At 24.3% G+C, this 16877-nt stretch overlaps 1 protein-coding gene across 2 annotated transcripts; it reads left to right on the forward strand.

The window, feature by feature from the left end:
* Positions 1-190: 190 nt before the first annotated feature.
* On the forward strand, positions 191-15141 carry LOC122497581 (casein kinase I). 2 transcript variants are annotated; one of them, XM_043604796.1, is made up of 6 exons: positions 191-690; positions 1944-2053; positions 4127-4349; positions 6939-7232; positions 7535-7817; positions 11175-12411. In XM_043604796.1, exons 1-6 carry the CDS (start codon positions 565-567, stop codon positions 11249-11251), a joined length of 1113 nt encoding a protein of 370 aa, XP_043460731.1. In that variant the 5' UTR covers positions 191-564; the 3' UTR covers positions 11252-12411. The 2 variants fall into 2 exon arrangements, with proteins under 2 accessions (XP_043460731.1, XP_043460732.1); XM_043604797.1 differs by lacking the exon at positions 11175-12411 and adding an exon at positions 13510-15141 and having other exon boundaries at positions 228-690.
* Positions 15142-16877: the final 1736 nt, after the last annotated feature.

Consider the following 16877-nt stretch of genomic DNA (forward strand, 5'->3'; position numbering starts at 1 on the left):
ATAATAAATTAAAATGTTTCAAGTTTATACAGCCCTGAATCGAACAAATAGGATCGATTACTACGTAAATCAAACGCACTCTTGTTTTTTATAAGCTTTTGAAAAAAATAAATGAATCACTTGTCAAAATTTGATAGAAACAAAACATAAATTTGTTAAATAACATTTTTCCGTACTGAAGTGATTTAGTGACAGTGAATATAGAGAAAAAATTGAGAATAAAAATTCTATTGACTATATCGAAACAGAGGAACATTTCCGTAACGTCAGTTGCTCGCTCGTATCTCTTTGGCGAAGGGGAAAATGTCGGTGTGTTGGTGGGGTCTGCTGTGCCACTAGTGACTTTCGCCATCAATTTCTCTTTGTATTTAAACATATTTTTGATTCAGGGTAAGAAAACCCATTAACGCAAATTCTGCCCTTGATTGATAACAAAAGAAAAAGCACCGAAAGGGTGCTCGCGATAGTGAAATATTGTTCGAGATTTCGTGCGTATTGTGCGGATCTTGAAAAGGGCAGTGTTTTGTGCGTGGCAGGCATAGAACGAAGAAGGCACCAGGCAACATGACGTCGGTACTCGCTATAGGCAAATCCGAATTTATTGTCGGTGGCAAGTACAGGTTAATAAGAAAAATTGGCTCTGGATCTTTTGGAGATATTTATCTTGGGATCAACATCTCCCATGGAGAGGTGAATAGAAAATTAAAATATATACCGTTTTTCGATCGCGACACCTCCCTTTTGTCCCGATTCACCTTGTCCGAACTGTCTAACTGTCTCTTCTCTTTTGATTTTTCAATTCCTTTTCCTCATTGAGTGTGAAATTTCACTAAACCCATGGAAATTGTATCAAACTCATTGCAATTTTCAAGATTCCACCATTTATGGAATAAACTTTGACGACTTTGACGCAAGAATGGAAAGTGTATTTGAAAATTTTTTTTTATTTTATTTTGACATTTTCATTTTAAATGCCCCGAAAGAGAAATGAAGAGAAAGGAAATGAAAGAGAAACCTGATTGCATGAAAATCAGTTAGTGCTTTGTTGTTCCAACTAGTGCGATGCAGGTGTTACGAAACTTTAACTCGAGGTCACAAGAAACCTCGAAACAATCATTTCTTGAAACACTAACGCTGTTAAAATGACCATATTTGTTTTCAAGTGAAAATTAACTGTATTCGAACATTTGTATATATATATATATACACATACATATATATATATATATATATATATATATATATATAAGTATATTTTGTGCGGATCGAAATTTTCAAATTAGATTCTCTCAAGTCTCTTGATTATATTATCTGTTTATATGTACTCGAAAACAGAAACAATCTTGGTAAATTTATATTTCACTTTTCCAGGAAGTCGTATAGGATGATTTGCGCCAGATGACGACACAAAGATCTCAACTTTCAATCCTCATTCTCTGGTCTAAAAATATTTGACCCACAAAATTTTGGAGTCCGTTTTCATGTTTATGGCGTCCCGTTAAAATTGCATTTATTTAGAAAAAAATACTTTTTTCAAATCATTTTTTCATTACAAACGAGACAATTTGCTTTTAACAAAATTCTTCTTTTTAATTGTCCCACATTTATTATCTTTCTAGAATTATAATTCGTTTTCATTCCAGTATTAACATTTAACAAATTATTTTTTCCATATTAATTTACTTAAATTTTTGGTCTTTTTTTTCTTATTCATATTTTTAGAGAGACAATTTTGAAAATTGGTTTTTATGAAAAAAAACGTACCAGCTAAATTTAGAGATATTTTGTAAATATGTAAGCTATGTACAAATTTACATAAGTGTCAAAAATTGAATTCAATTATTGGTATGATAAAATTAAGTGCATTGAAAATTTTGATGTTTGTTATCATTATACGCTGATAAATGAAAACAATGAGTTGATAATTTAATTTTTGTTTTCAGGAAGTCGCTATTAAACTTGAAAATATTCGTGCTCGCCACCCGCAACTTCTTTACGAATCCAAGTTATACAAAATTCTTCACGGTGGCATCGGAATACCCCACATACGCTGGTAATTAATTTTCTTTTTTCAATTTTTCAAAATAATTGAAATCTTCTTTTTTAATTTGAATCTTAATTTCACAGTTCTACGTTTGTTAGAAACGTTTTCTTTCAAAATTTGTATACAACATTTTATCTATTTGTATACAACATTTTAGTTGGAAAATGTTTTTTTATTTATTATTAGCTAGTTAGCGTTAATTTAACTTCTATTATTTTTTTCATTATATTATTTATTTCAATCTTTATTTGCCTCTATTTAAAATTTATTCTTTTATTTATCACAATTCATAATTCTCAACGTTTAAATGAAATTATTTTTATGTCGATTTTTTATTTTCCTAAAGTATTCAACGTTCAAATGAACGAAATATTTTTTTATGCTCCAATATTATTAAAAATTAATAGACTAAAGTGGAAAAATATGTTAATTAATTATTTTTTTAGCTAAAAAAACATTTTTTTAACCATAAAACACAATATTTTGTAAATAAAATTCAAATTAAAAGAAGTAATAAAAATATTGACGGTCGAAACTTTAGGAACATGATTTTTTTTCGAAAAATAGTTACTGCAATAAAAAAAGCGTAAATTAAATTTTAGTTTAACTTTTTTAATTATTTTATTTATTTGAATCTTTGTTTGTTTCTATTTGTACTTTATTCTTTTATTTGTCACGATTCTTTATTTCTGAAAGTTCAAATGAAGATTCTTTATGTTGATTTTTTTTCCAAAAAGCTCACTGCGATAAATTTTAAAAGCGTAAATTAAACATTTTGAATTTCATTACGTGATGCAATGTTATATATAACATTTGAATTTCCAACAAAATTTCGTTTTTCAACGTTTAGGACTTTAGGAACAAATTTTATTTGCTGTTTTCTTAATTTGTTTTTTTTTATTCTCTTTTATCGAATTAGAAAGAAAATTATAATCCACAAGTTTTGAACGTTCAAATCTACGAAAAATTATTTATAAAGTTTCTGATTCTAAAATTTAGATTTTGAATTTTTGTTTTAATTAAAATTGTTGTAATCAATTAATAAAAAAATGAATATAATAGTATATTGTGCAACAAGTACAGAAAGAAGCTGTTTTCCGACGAGTGCAAAGTTTGCTGTCCCGAGCGAAGCGAGGGCAGCAATTTGCACGAACTCGGAAAATCTTCTTTCGTACGTGTTGCACACAGTACTTTGTGCAACACCTTTTGGTTTTGATAAAAAAAAGCTGTTTGGAAACGCTAGTTGACGCCAACATACGTACTGTTTAGCAGGGTTTGGAACGTATTTTACCGCACGTAATATACGTGGTTTTCTACGCGTATATTACTGTAATAAACAGGTATTCTACAAATAGAAAACAAATACCTATGTATATCACCAAAAAACCCAAAAGTTTAAGAACTTTGCCGCACAAGTGCAGCAAAGTAAGCACTTTGCCGCACTAGTGCAGCAAAATAAGCCCTTTTTCGCACTAGTGCAGCAAAGTAAGCTCTTTGCCGCACTAGTGCAGCAAAGTACTGTTTTGCGCCTACTTTACAGGCATGCAAAGTATTACTTTCCTTACAGGTGTTGCACAAACATATTTTATTCATTTGAACCTTCAAAACTTGTAGATCATAAAAAATTTGTTTAAAACTGTTTCGAGTGTATAAATTCTCATTTTCCACTTTTACTTTTTTATTCTTCTTTTTTTACATTTTCATCAATTTGAAACGATATTTAATTTCTATTTTTTTTATTGAATTTGTATTTGTCAATGTTTACTCGTTGCATTCAGTGTTGACTAAATTAAATGACTCATTTCTCACTTGCATACACATAACACTCAATGTCTGATGTTTTTGCCAAACGTTATTCATTTCTCAATATCGAAAGATTCAATACATTAAAGTACGTCTATATTTTTACGAACGTGTTTTTTCATTTTATTTGCATGTAGAATATTTCTTTCACAAAATATCAACAAAAAATGTGAAACATACGCGTTTCGTTAGTGGAAAATTTTTTCCACTATTTTGTTTTGCTAATAATAATAATAATAATAATAATAATAATGTTAATAATAATAAATATTTAACTAGGTATGGTCAAGAACGTGAATACAATGTCTTAGTAATGGATCTGTTGGGCCCATCTCTAGAGGACCTTTTTACCTTCTGTTCACGAAGGTTCACAATAAAAACAGTTCTAATGCTGGCTGATCAAATGATTGGAAGAATTGAATTCGTCCATTGCAAACATTTTATTCACAGGGACATTAAACCAGATAATTTTTTGATGGGTATTGGACGTCACTGTAATAAGGTGCGTTTTATTTTTCTTCTTCTTCTCTTCTTTTTTTTCTTTATTGATCGATATTGCTGAGAGTTTTTCTTTTACTTTTTCACTTTATAATTCTCTCCTTTTTAAATGGGGATTCTAAAAACGTAAAAATCCCAAAAGGGTACTCGAAGGAGAATAATAATAGCACCTAATTTTAAAAATCTTTTTTTTTTTAACTATTTTTTACAATTTTGTTTTACTCATTGAAAATTAGATTTAAAACATAAATTCTACACAGTTTTCATTTAAAAATTTAAGAAAAATTTAGTTAGTAAAAGCCATTTACAAATGTTGTCAAAAGATGTCAAAGTCGATTGGACATTTCCATTGAAGCTCCAATTCTCGAAAAACTTCCTGAAAATTATTAAAAATAATTGATTTAGATTAGAATTTTAGTAAAAACATTCTAGTATTGAAAGAGTTGAGGAGCAAGTTTTCAAAACTTGATAAATCAATATTTTCTTATTTCGAGAAATTGAAACAAATGACTTTCCTCACTTCACCAATAAAATTAATTTTAAAATAAAAATTTTGAAATAATTTATTTCTATAACAATGTTTTTATATTTAAAATGATCTGTTTTTAATTGTGACAGGTCGATTTGTAAAGTCCTTAAATTATTAAATTTATGTTTATCTCGATTTTTTTAAAAAATGAATTTATCAGCTTTGAATTTTGAATAATTCTAATTAAAAATTCTAAACAACTTAGTTCTTTGAAAAATTTTAATTCGAATTTTTTTGAAATTAGTTATTAATTAATAATTTTTTGGAATTTTTGAACATACGTATATTTAATTGAAAATTTTTTGAATAATCAAAGTTTCGTAAAATTAAATTGAAGACAATTGTATTTTAGACGTATTGTAAGTGAACTTTTTTTTTAATAATTAAATTCTCAAAGTTATTAAAAATAAATGATTTAGAAAAGGATTTCAGTAAGAATTTTAGGACAAAAATTGAATTTTGGAGAAATTACACAATAGCAATTTTTAGAAAAATTAAATTTCAGATTTCAATTTTAATCTTTTTATAATTTCAATTGATGTATAAGTTTAATTATATTGAAATACTCATTTGAAAAATAATTAAACTTCTGGGTAATTGTAGTTAAAAATTATAGAAAATAATTGAAATTTAAAAAAATTTTAACTTCTGTTGAAAAGTAAATTACTAAAAGTATTCAAATATTTATTTAATAAGAATTAGGTTTTCGACAAATTTTAATTAAAAAATTTTTTGAAGATAATTGAATTCCAGAAAGTAATTACATAATTAAAAAATTATCAAACAATTATAAATTCATGAAATTTTACCAAAATAAATGTTATATTTTGGAGAATTTTATTACTATTTTTTTTAAAATAATCATGTTTTTGAAGAAATATGTTAAAAAGTTTTAAAAACTATTTTGAAAATAATTAATTATGCGAATAATTAATAAACTATGCGACTTTTTTGGGATTTTGAAGTCGATCCAAGGCCTAAAATAAGGATATTAAAATAAATATACATGAGGCATTCCATTTCAAAACGACCCCCTTCGTAAACAATTGCCAATGTAAGACAATTTTTAAATGAATATTTCTTCCATTCTGTAGAACCAAATTACTTTTTATATTAGTGATTTCGAAAGTAGAATTTCTGAACTTTCTGATAATAAAAAAAAATATTTTTTTAATAATTTAATTTAAATAGAAAATTGAGTTTAAAAGTTAAACTTTGAAAAATCTCAAAACACGTTACCTCCGATTTTAATAAAATTCATATTAAACTAAAGCTTGAATATTCTTCTTTTTATTTATCAAACGATAATAATGGACATTTCAGTGGATTTTGAGAAAATAATTAAATTTTACAGACATTTAGAAGGTTATTATGCATAAATTGGGAAAAACAAATGCCGCCCTATACTTAATAAATGGTTTTCTCAATATAACCATCGAAATGTTTGTGAAATTTAATTATTTTCTCAAAATCCACTGAAATGTCCATTATTATCGTTTGATAAATAAAAAGAAGAATATTCAAGCTTTCTTTTAATATGAATTTTATTAAAATCGGAGGTAACGTGTTTTGAGATTTTTCAAAGTTTAACTTTTAAACTCAATTTTCTATTTAAATTAAATTATTAAAAAAATATTTTTTTTTATTATCAGAAAGTTCAGAAATTCTACTTTCGAAGTCACTAATATAAAAAGTAATTTGGTTCTACAGAATGGAAGAAATATTCATTTAAAAATTGTCTTACATTGGCAATTGTTTACGAAGGGGGTCGTTTTGAAATGGAATGCCTCACATATGTCTGACAATGATGTTCAACTACAATTGTAACATTAATTAAATTAAATTCTATTCTATAAAAAAAAATTAAAAATTTTATTTTATAAAATAACATTAAATATATTTTTTTGAATAAAAGGAAGACAGAATTTTTCAGAAGTTTTGTAAATAAAAGGAAATGTTAACTTATGTATTCTGTTCTTTCCATTGAAATTTATGTAATTTTTCTCTTTTTTTGCAAATTTCCAAAAGTGACTAATAAAAAATTAATTTCTCAACTCCCGACAGCTCTTTTTGATTGACTTTGGACTCGCGAAGAAATACAGGGATAGTCGCACAAGATCGCATATTGTGTACAGAGAAGACAAAAATTTGACTGGTACGGCGAGGTATGCTTCCATTAATGCACATGTTGGAATTGAACAAAGTCGTCGAGACGACATGGAATCACTTGGGTACGTACTTATGTACTTCAATCGTGGATCTCTTCCCTGGCAGGGACTCAAAGCTGCCACAAAGAAGCAAAAATATGAAAAAATCAGTGAGAAAAAAATGTCCACACCAGTCGAAGTTTTGTGCAAGGTAATTGTTATTTCTTTCTTTCAAAATTATTTCAAAATAAAATTTTATTATAATTTTCAGTCAGATATTAAAATAATGAATTATAAAGTTTGTTTTTACTTTTTATATTGCAATTGGTAATTTCTGGAAATATTTTGTTAAATTGAACGTTCAAAACTGCAATGTAAATATTTGAATATTTTCATCAATTTGAAAATTACGTTTAAAGTTACACTTGTAACAAAAGATTGAACTAAAATGAATCTTGAATTTTTAATTTCGGATTTATGTAAATAATTTTATGATGACTTTGTTTTTAAAAGGGCTTCCCAGCTGAATTTGCGATGTACCTGAACTATACGCGAGGCCTCCGCTTCGAAGAGAGTCCAGATTATATGTACCTTCGACAACTGTTTCGTATTCTGTTCCGCACCTTGAATCATCAATACGATTATACGTTTGACTGGACGATGTTGAAGCAAAAGGCTGCAGTTGCCTCTTTAAATAGCGGTGCTTCGGCAAGTGGTCACGGACAGCCTAGTCAGGGCGTTGCGGTACAAGGTACCGTTCAAGGTCAGCAGCCTTCTCAAGCAGCCGGGCAACCAGGTTCGTAAAAGATTTCTGGATATGCTTTTTGGCGCAAAACTTTATAATACATATATCATTGAGAACAAGTTTTCAAAACAAAAAATATATATATTTATATATTTCACATCACAGAACGTGATTGAAATTTAAAATAAACAATTTACCCTCTCATGTAAATTGAAAAAGAAGAATCAAGCCCTATTTATACAAATTTTGTTACTTTACTCAACTCCAATTTCTTCTAAAAATAAGAAAAAAAAAACGTATCATGGAAAATGGGGGGAATAAAGTACCAAAATTGATACAATCAGAAAAAAAATTTATTATCAGATTTAAAAGTATTTAATTTGGTATTGAAACAAAGAACATGAAGGTATAAACTAAAATGCAATTGATACTAGACTATGTACGTATTGTGAAATTTAATTTTCATGGAAATCTTTTTGTCTTTTCTCCCCTTTTTTTGTTTGCGCTCAGCATCTAAGACTTTATACTTTTAAGTTTTTTTTTTTTATTACTTTCTACTGATCTAAATTTTTATTCTTTTCTTTCATAGAAGGAATAAATTACATTGAAAATTAAATCAGACATTATTTTTAAGTTCTTTTGTCTTGTAATTAATTTCTACTGTTCTAAATTTTTTGTTTATTTTTTTAATACATTTGAATAAATTGAATAAGACTATTTTAAAGTTTTTTTTGTCTTATAATTAATTTCTACTCTCTGAAGTTTATTTTCTTTCTTTCTTTCCCTATATTTTATTTATTTTTCCCTTGAATGATTTGGTTAAAATGAGAAATAAATTAAATAAAAATTGAATTGGACTAAATTAAAAATTAAAATTAAAATTAAAATTAAATTCTATTATTTCGAATTTGTATTTTTTTTAAATACTTTAGCATATAATTGAACGAATTTTATTAAAATTAAAATTACAAGAAAATTTTCGTTTTTTTCGTTTTTTCATTAATTTTCTGAATGTATATGTCTTGTTATTTTCCAATACAAATAAACAACTATTACAATGTCAATGCTATATTTAATTATTTAGACATTTTTTAATTTTTTCTGTATTCAAATTTCGAAAAACTTTGTAAATAATAAATAAATAATTACAAAAATATATAGAATTCTATTGAGTTTTAATCAAAGTAGAAATATAGATAATTTGTATTAGAGTCGATACTTTTTTCGTACATTTCTTTATCAATTCAAAAACGATTATTTTGAATAATTTCAACTTGAAAATTTACTTTTGTAATTGGTATTGAAATTTGATTTTTAAATACGAATGTAGTCTATCGATTTTAATTGCAATAAGTTTTCTTTCTTGTGGAGGAATTGTTTTTTTTTGTTTTTATTTTATTTCGATAATAACTGAAATAAATATTTTTTCATATATTATTGATAAAATAATTTCCTTGATGAATGTTGAAATTTGTTATAAGAGAACTGCAATTTAATCGAAGAAAATTAGTAAATTAAAGTGCAATAGAACACCCGGTTAGATGGATATAAAATGTAATCGTGACGATCGATAAATTATTATTGATCTCTAAAATTCACTTTTTTGTAAAAAAAAAAAAAAATAAAAAAAATAAAAAAACATTAAAAAATGAATAAATAAACTAAAAATGCGTGCGTTAAGAGAACAATCTTGTGTACCTATGTCGCAAAAAACAAATTATTGTACAATATATATCGAAGCTGAAAAAATTTTGTTATATCGTTTGTCAGCTGACTAATTTCTATTTTTTATCACTTAAGATATATTATTTTATAATGCTAATTATTATTTTGACTATTATTAATATACTATTATTATGATTATGATTATGATTATGATTATGATTATGATTATGATTATTATTATTATTATTATTATTATTATTATTATTATTATTATTATTATTATTATTATTATTATTATTATTATTATTATTATTATTATTATTATTTTACAGTAATAAACAAATAAGTTGTTTGTATTAATATTAATATTTCTTTTGTGGCTACAATAAGGAGAGAAAAATTATTATTATTATTACTTTTATTAATTTCAATGACTGATAATATTATTAAATCGAATTTCGTTTATGTTTTAAGTACTATTATTTTTTTAAGATTAAATGATTTTTAAAGAAAAAAATTAATAATCTTTATTTGATAAAAAATAGTTTAATTGATTGGCTGATAAACGACAGTGAAGAGAAGTTGTCTGTCGAGAATTTATAAAACAATTATACGTTCCTTCCGCTTAAAATAAAGGAGAATAATTTTTAATTGATGCTAAATACAAAAGTGAGAAATAGAAAAGAAAAACTCACGTAGTGAGCGGAAGAGACGTGAAATTTCGAAACCTATATATAGTTAAAAAAAAAAAATAAGGTTGTGCTGTGTAAATCAATCGGAACTTGTTTGTTATTCGAATTCAAACACAGTTAACCGAAATTCTCTATATTATATACATATGCTTAGAAATATATACAATATATGTTAAATAAATAAATAAATCGATATTAAAATGCGAATAAATCAAGAATATAAATTTAGGTAAATAATTAACGATATATAAATAATTGTTTATTTTAACAAAAAATAAATAACAGCACTTCATTTGTTTTCATTAATCACATTTTTAATCAATTGACAGACGCTCCCTTGATCACTGCTTTCATTATACCTAAGTGTATAAAATGTTGAAAAATCTTTAACGAACCATTCATTTCGATATAATCAAATCACATTTTTTTTATATAAAGTGCCAATTCAAAAATATTACGTTTTTTGTTTATTGAAAATAATTTTTAAAATTAGTATATTAATATAAAATTGCTGAATACAATAATACTTATTAATTAATAAATTAATTATAAATTAAATTGATAAATTAAATTAATTAATTATTGACGATTCACAAGTTTTGAAGGTTCATAATTTTAGGATCATAATTATTGGATGAAATTGATTAATTATTAATAAAATTAATTAATTATTAATTAAAATAATTGAATATTAATCAAAGGATAAAAATAGTATATTATTGATGATAATTTTCTTTTAGAGTTAAATTTAAAAATATAGACCGTACGTAATTTAATCGGCACTCTATTCGCATTTCCATTACCAAAAAAAAGAAAAAATGAAAAACAATTGTAAAGATCAGTCATTCATTTACATCCATCTAATCGTTACTAATAATGTGGTTTCATGAAATAAAATTTAAAAAATATATTATTTTGTGTTCGCATATAACAAAAGAAAAACATAGAAAACAAGCCTCTCATATAATATCGTTTAGTAATTGCACATAAATTAATTTTTTTTAATCCTATTAACCATTTCACATGCTTTTTTTCAATGGAATTACTATAGTTGCTTTTGGGCTTAAAAAGAAAATAAATGGCTGGGTACGTCAGAATACTGCAATCGTCGACTCGTCTAAGAACTAAATCAGACATCAGCCATCTTCTAACTGCCACACATTCTCCTTCTTGTCCTTATCCTATTATTTTTATTTTATTTTTATTTTTTTTTTTTTGAAATTTTTGATAAAAAAGAAAAGGAAAATTTGTATTCTATTCATTGTCAGCCTGTTCTACAGTGTTTTTTTTACTTTTATTTTAAATTGAAACGAATTACAATTTAAAAAGAAGAAAGTAATTGAAATTAAATCAATTATATACGAAATTTTGTTGAATGAGTAATAAATAAATAAATTACTTAAATGGATCAATAAATAAATTAATAAATTAGTTTTTTGCGAGAAAAATTCTTGATAATGTTTTTGTATCTTTTCTAGATTATTGATGTTAATGAAAAAGAATAAAAACAAAAAAATAAAAAATTGAAAGTCTGTTTTTTACCAAATTATTATTATTTTGTTTTTTCTATAGTACAGATAAAAATTTCTAATTTTTCACCTTACCTTACGACTCCTTTTTCGTTCTTCGTTTTCATTTTGATCGCATTAAAAATTGAGGGCAAGAAAAAATTGATTGATATTTTGTTTGTAAATAAATATTTTTCGTCTTTTTTTTCTCTCTTTATTGAGAAATGAATGTTATTTTACAGTCAAGAAAATAATTTTCCTTTCGAATATTATTTATCAGGAAACTAATATTATCAATAAAAAAATTTAATAAAAATGACTACCGTCGACCGGGGCTATTTTGTGCACGCTATTTTTTTTAAATGAAAAACCTCGTAAAAATGAAATAAAAATGAATTTTTAAAGAAAAATTGTTAATTTTCAGTAGATTCAGATTTCAATAATTAGTGTTTTATTTTACATTTTGTCGTATATCTACCAAAAAAATTTTACCAGCTCTTTCTTTTTTTAATTTACTCTGGAATATTTACAAAAAAGATTTAATAATGCAGAAACGATCAAAAAAATGTTTTGCTCAACATTATAAAAAAACAAACTTTGATTACTTTAATAAATCGTTGAGTCAAAAAATAGCTATTTGGTGCACAAAATAGCCCCGGTTGACGGCAAATTAAATTTTAAACTTTGTAAAGAAATTATTTAAGATAAATTATCTAATATTATTTCAATGTACAATTTATTCGAACGTAAATAATAAAATATTATCTATAAAAATTTAAATTGGTAAATAAATTCTTATTTATTGTCACTGTTTAATTAAAAATTAAATTTGTTTCAATTTAATTGGAAAGTTTAATTACAGTAGAATTCCAATTATCCGGATCAATTGGGACCAGACCCGATCCGGATAAGCGAAAATCCGGATAATCGAAATGAGCATAAGATTTATATATTTTGAGTAATAAGATTTCAATCTGCTATTTAAAACGCTGCTGCAAAAACCATTTAACCATTGACGCCCCAAGTTCTTTATTTTAAGAGGTTTTCATAACTTTTCTGGACGGGTTTCTATCCGTACATTCCAAATCAGAAGCAAATTTCAAAACCGCAGAACTGTTTTTCTTTAAATCGAGAATCCGGTTAATCGGACGTCCGGATAATTGGAATTCTACTGTAGAACTTAAATCTTCTAATTAAATTTAGTATAATTTATAACTTTTTTATTTTTTAAAATATTTATTTAATTTTTCAAATTTTTAATTTTTTCAGATATAAAATATTTGACGTAAATGAAAAATTTTTCTTTTTGAAGATTAATTTGTAAATAGTCTAATTTTATAAATTGTTTTATAAAATTATTGTAAGGAGATTAGTGACTCTAAAAGAACTTCAAAATTGGAAAATAAATTTTGAACGCAAACAAAAATATGATAGAAATTATTTGCAAAAAATAATTCTGGAAGATTCAATACAAAATTTGTTTAATAAATAAATATTAAATACTTTTTGGAATATTAAAAAGTAGATAATGCTGTACAGTGAGTAAAAGAAACTATTTTTATAATAATGGGGTAAAAATTGCATTTTTACCAAAAGGAAAAAAATGTATTATTTGTTGAAAGATTTTAAACTAATAATTTATTCCAAAAGTGTAACTAGATCTTCCAAAATTGTTTGCAATTAATTTTAATTATATTCTTTTGTGTTAAAAATAATATTTTAATTTTGCCATTATGTTGGGGTCACCACTCTTCTAAATAAGTAAATTATGTGTAAAAAAAAATTTACAAAGTAATGTAAATGTTTTATTTAAAGTGGTTCTCAAATATAATTTATAAAAAAGAAAATTGAACATTTTTTTTGGGTATTTTGTTACAGGGGCGGCTCGTTAAATCATTAATACATTGAGTGATAGCACCAAAAGTTGAACGCGATCGCTGTAGTGTCACACACACTATTCATACTCGACACACCATTTCAACATTCGAATTGAGTCAAAATCAAACGATTCTCTAAGTAACACGAAGAAAATTGATAGAAAAAATTTTATTATCGAATTAGAAAATTAAAACTATATAGAAAATCATTATCATCGTGTACATGTGTGTGTCTTTATACAAAAACAAAAACAAAAACAAAAATTACTTAGAGGATCGATTGATATCAACTTTTTTCCAAGTCAAAAAGAACTGACTCAATAATCATCATTCTTTCTTCATCATCGATTTATCATCAAATTATTACAAACAAAAAAAGGAAGTCATTATAGAGTCCAAATGACGATTCATTTTTACTTGATAAAAAAAAAATTTTTTTCATAGAAAGAAAGAGAGACTTTTTGGAATGTTAATATATTATACATATATATATAAAACCACAAGTATGTTTGGACTAAACGTGAAATAACAATTTTTATAAATTAATCTCTCGATTTAGAAAGTGTGAATTTGTGTGAAGAGTGATAATGAAGACTCGCAGAATTTTTTTAGACCAATTTTAGGGCAAATTCGGTTATGTATAGATAATAAGGATGAAAAAAAATAGTGTAGTGGACTTTTTTTTGTTTGTTTATCTTTTTTTGTTTAGTCTATGAGGACTTATCTGACATTTGCGAAAAACTCATTTCAAAAATATTCTATCGCTAAAATTATACTTTCTTTTTCAATTTCTACATAATCAACGAGTTTTAATTGTCATAAAATAGAAAAAGAAAAATTATAATCTAGACTCTCTTTCTCTCTGTGTGAATATTTTCATTATGTAAAAAAAATATATCCGCATTTCTTCAGAATTAATGACTCCTCCCTTTTATTTATTTTTTTTTTTTTTGTAAATTTGAGCATCGAATACATTTTCGATATTTTGATAAATGTTCGATATTTAAATTTGTTCAAAGACTATTCCTAGCCAACAAAAAGAGTCATTAATTCTCGAGAAAGGAATTCAAAAATTTAGAGGAAATTGATATTTCTCGAAAATTTTTTTCTCTCTTCTCTTTAATCCTCTAACCCCGTAATTTTTTTTTAAAGGCGATAAGAGAGTCGCATCGCCGAAAAATAAAATAAAAAAAATGTAATGTCTGCAGTTGTCTACTGCAAATGAAAAATCGTGATATTTCATATGCTGCCGGCTGCCGATGTAGCATTAAACCTTTATAATTTTTATGCACACTGCGTATGTACTTTTAGTTTCGTTTTTAGCTACTAAGATTTTTCATTATAATTAAGAAGTATAGCCCACGAATGTTTATGTTACGTTTTCTTTTTTTTAAATACCTAATTATACAAAATATATATATATATATATATTATATTGTAGTGTATTATTTTTCGTCGTTTTTTCATAATTAGCCTACTTTGTATACACGTCCGGTAGAAGGGGGTTCACTCTTAAAAAAGAAATAATTATCCAAAAAGAGTAACCCATAAATTATTGAAATGAAACAAGAACAAGATGAATGAAATGAAGAAGATGAAAAAAAGGAAAGCGATAGATGATAGCAATTTATGAGAATCGAGTGTCGATAAAAAATAAAATCACTGGGAGCTTCTTTTAGTAATTTTAATGAATATTTGAAAATAAATGAGAAGCTTTAAAGACGTTTTTTTTTGTCAAAAAAAGTTGATTAAAACTCGAAAATTATACATAAATAAAATGAGACGAATATGTTAGAATAAATAAATAATAATAAAAAAGGAAGAAAGGACAAAAAACAAAGAAAAAGTAATAAACTATTTCTAAAAAAATTGTAAAATTATGATACGGATAAAAAATTGATTATAATAATAATAATAATAATAAAAATAAAAATAATTATAATAAATGAAAATGTGAGAATGAATCTTTAAACTAATTGGGTGCGAATTTATTGAATTTGAATATTATTGGACAGAGTAAATGTGCGAGTGCACGATTTGTATGACTGTAATAAAAAAAAGTTGAGCGAAATAAGTTAATTATTAATTAAATAATAATTAATACACATGCACATTATACTATTCAATATATATTATATTACTATAAAAAATGTGACAGCAATTAAGATACGCGTTATTTCATAAAATACTGAAAAAAAACAAATTATTGCTCCCTTTGTCTCTATAAATAAAGTCTCAACAGAATAATTTCAAATTTTTTTTTATTTCACCTCACTAAATTCCAATTCCGAAAATCCATTTTATTCTTTTTAGCCAATTTGAATCTTTCCTTTCATTTATTTATTCTTTTAAAATATTTAGAATTTTAGAAATTAATGAAATTCTAATTTAATATTTTAAAGCTTAATTAATAACAAAAAGTAATTGAACGAACAAATAATCAAAACAATTTTTGTTTTGATTTCAAAAATCATAATTTAATTTGTAAATTAAATTTAACATTTAAAAACATAAATATACCTATAATAGTTTCTCATAAATTATTGTAGAAAAACCAATTTTTATTAATGCAAAATACGGTAAATAATATTTATGTTATGTGGAATTGAAAAATTGATTTTTAGAAATTTTATATCACTTTTGTAGTAATAATAATTAGTTCAAAATTTTACTAATTAATTCAGATTTTATGAAAAAATTTTGTGATTCTATTTCTGTAAGAAGAAAATTATAATAAAAATTTTTTTAAATAATTGAATTATTTTGAAAAGAATTTTAATAAACTTTGAATAGCTTAGCCCGTATAAGAATATTAAATAAATAAAAAGTAATTGAATTTTTTCGAGAAATTTTATTCAAATTGTATTGAAAATAATTGAATTCCTTCCAAAAAATTTTATTATTCATGAAAATAATTGAATTCTTGAGAAGAATTTCATTAAAATTATATTATAAAAAATAATTGAATTCTCATAAAGAATTTTATCAAAATTTTTGAAAATAATTTTATTCTCTTTCGAAGAATTAAAAAAAAAATGTTTGAAAGTAATTGAACTCTTTCTAGAAATTTTATTAAAATTTTAAAAAAAATGAAATTCCTGTGAAGAATTTTATTACAATTTTAATAAAATAATTAAAATTAAAATTTAAATAGGTATATAAAAAAATTTTAAATTTAATAATTGATTTCCTAAGAAAAATTTAATTACTTATGAATATAATTGAATTTTTTCGAAGAACTTTTTTACATTTTTTTAAGAATATAAAATATATAATAATTTTTGTAATAAATAATGATTACGCAAAAAATTTTTAATTACAAATTTAAATATTACTAACTTAAAACGCATTAAAAATTACACTAATAAA

Source organism: Leptopilina heterotoma, unplaced genomic scaffold, assembly GCF_015476425.1.
Source record: "Leptopilina heterotoma isolate Lh14 unplaced genomic scaffold, ASM1547642v1 Lhet_134, whole genome shotgun sequence".
NCBI classification, from domain to species: Eukaryota; Metazoa; Arthropoda; class Insecta; order Hymenoptera; family Figitidae; genus Leptopilina; species Leptopilina heterotoma.

What these genes read in the sequence shown, in the direction of transcription:
- LOC122497581 (XM_043604796.1), top strand. Translation starts at nt 565, where the DNA reads ATGACGTCGGTACTCGCTATAGGCAAATCCGAATTTATTGTCGGTGGC. An exon ending in TCAACATCTCCCATGGAGAG is followed by an intron (nt 691 to 1,943) that starts GTGAATAGAAAA and finishes TTTTGTTTTCAG; the next exon opens with GAAGTCGCTATTAAACTTGA. An exon ending in GGAATACCCCACATACGCTG is followed by an intron (nt 2,054 to 4,126) that starts GTAATTAATTTT and finishes ATATTTAACTAG; the next exon opens with GTATGGTCAAGAACGTGAAT.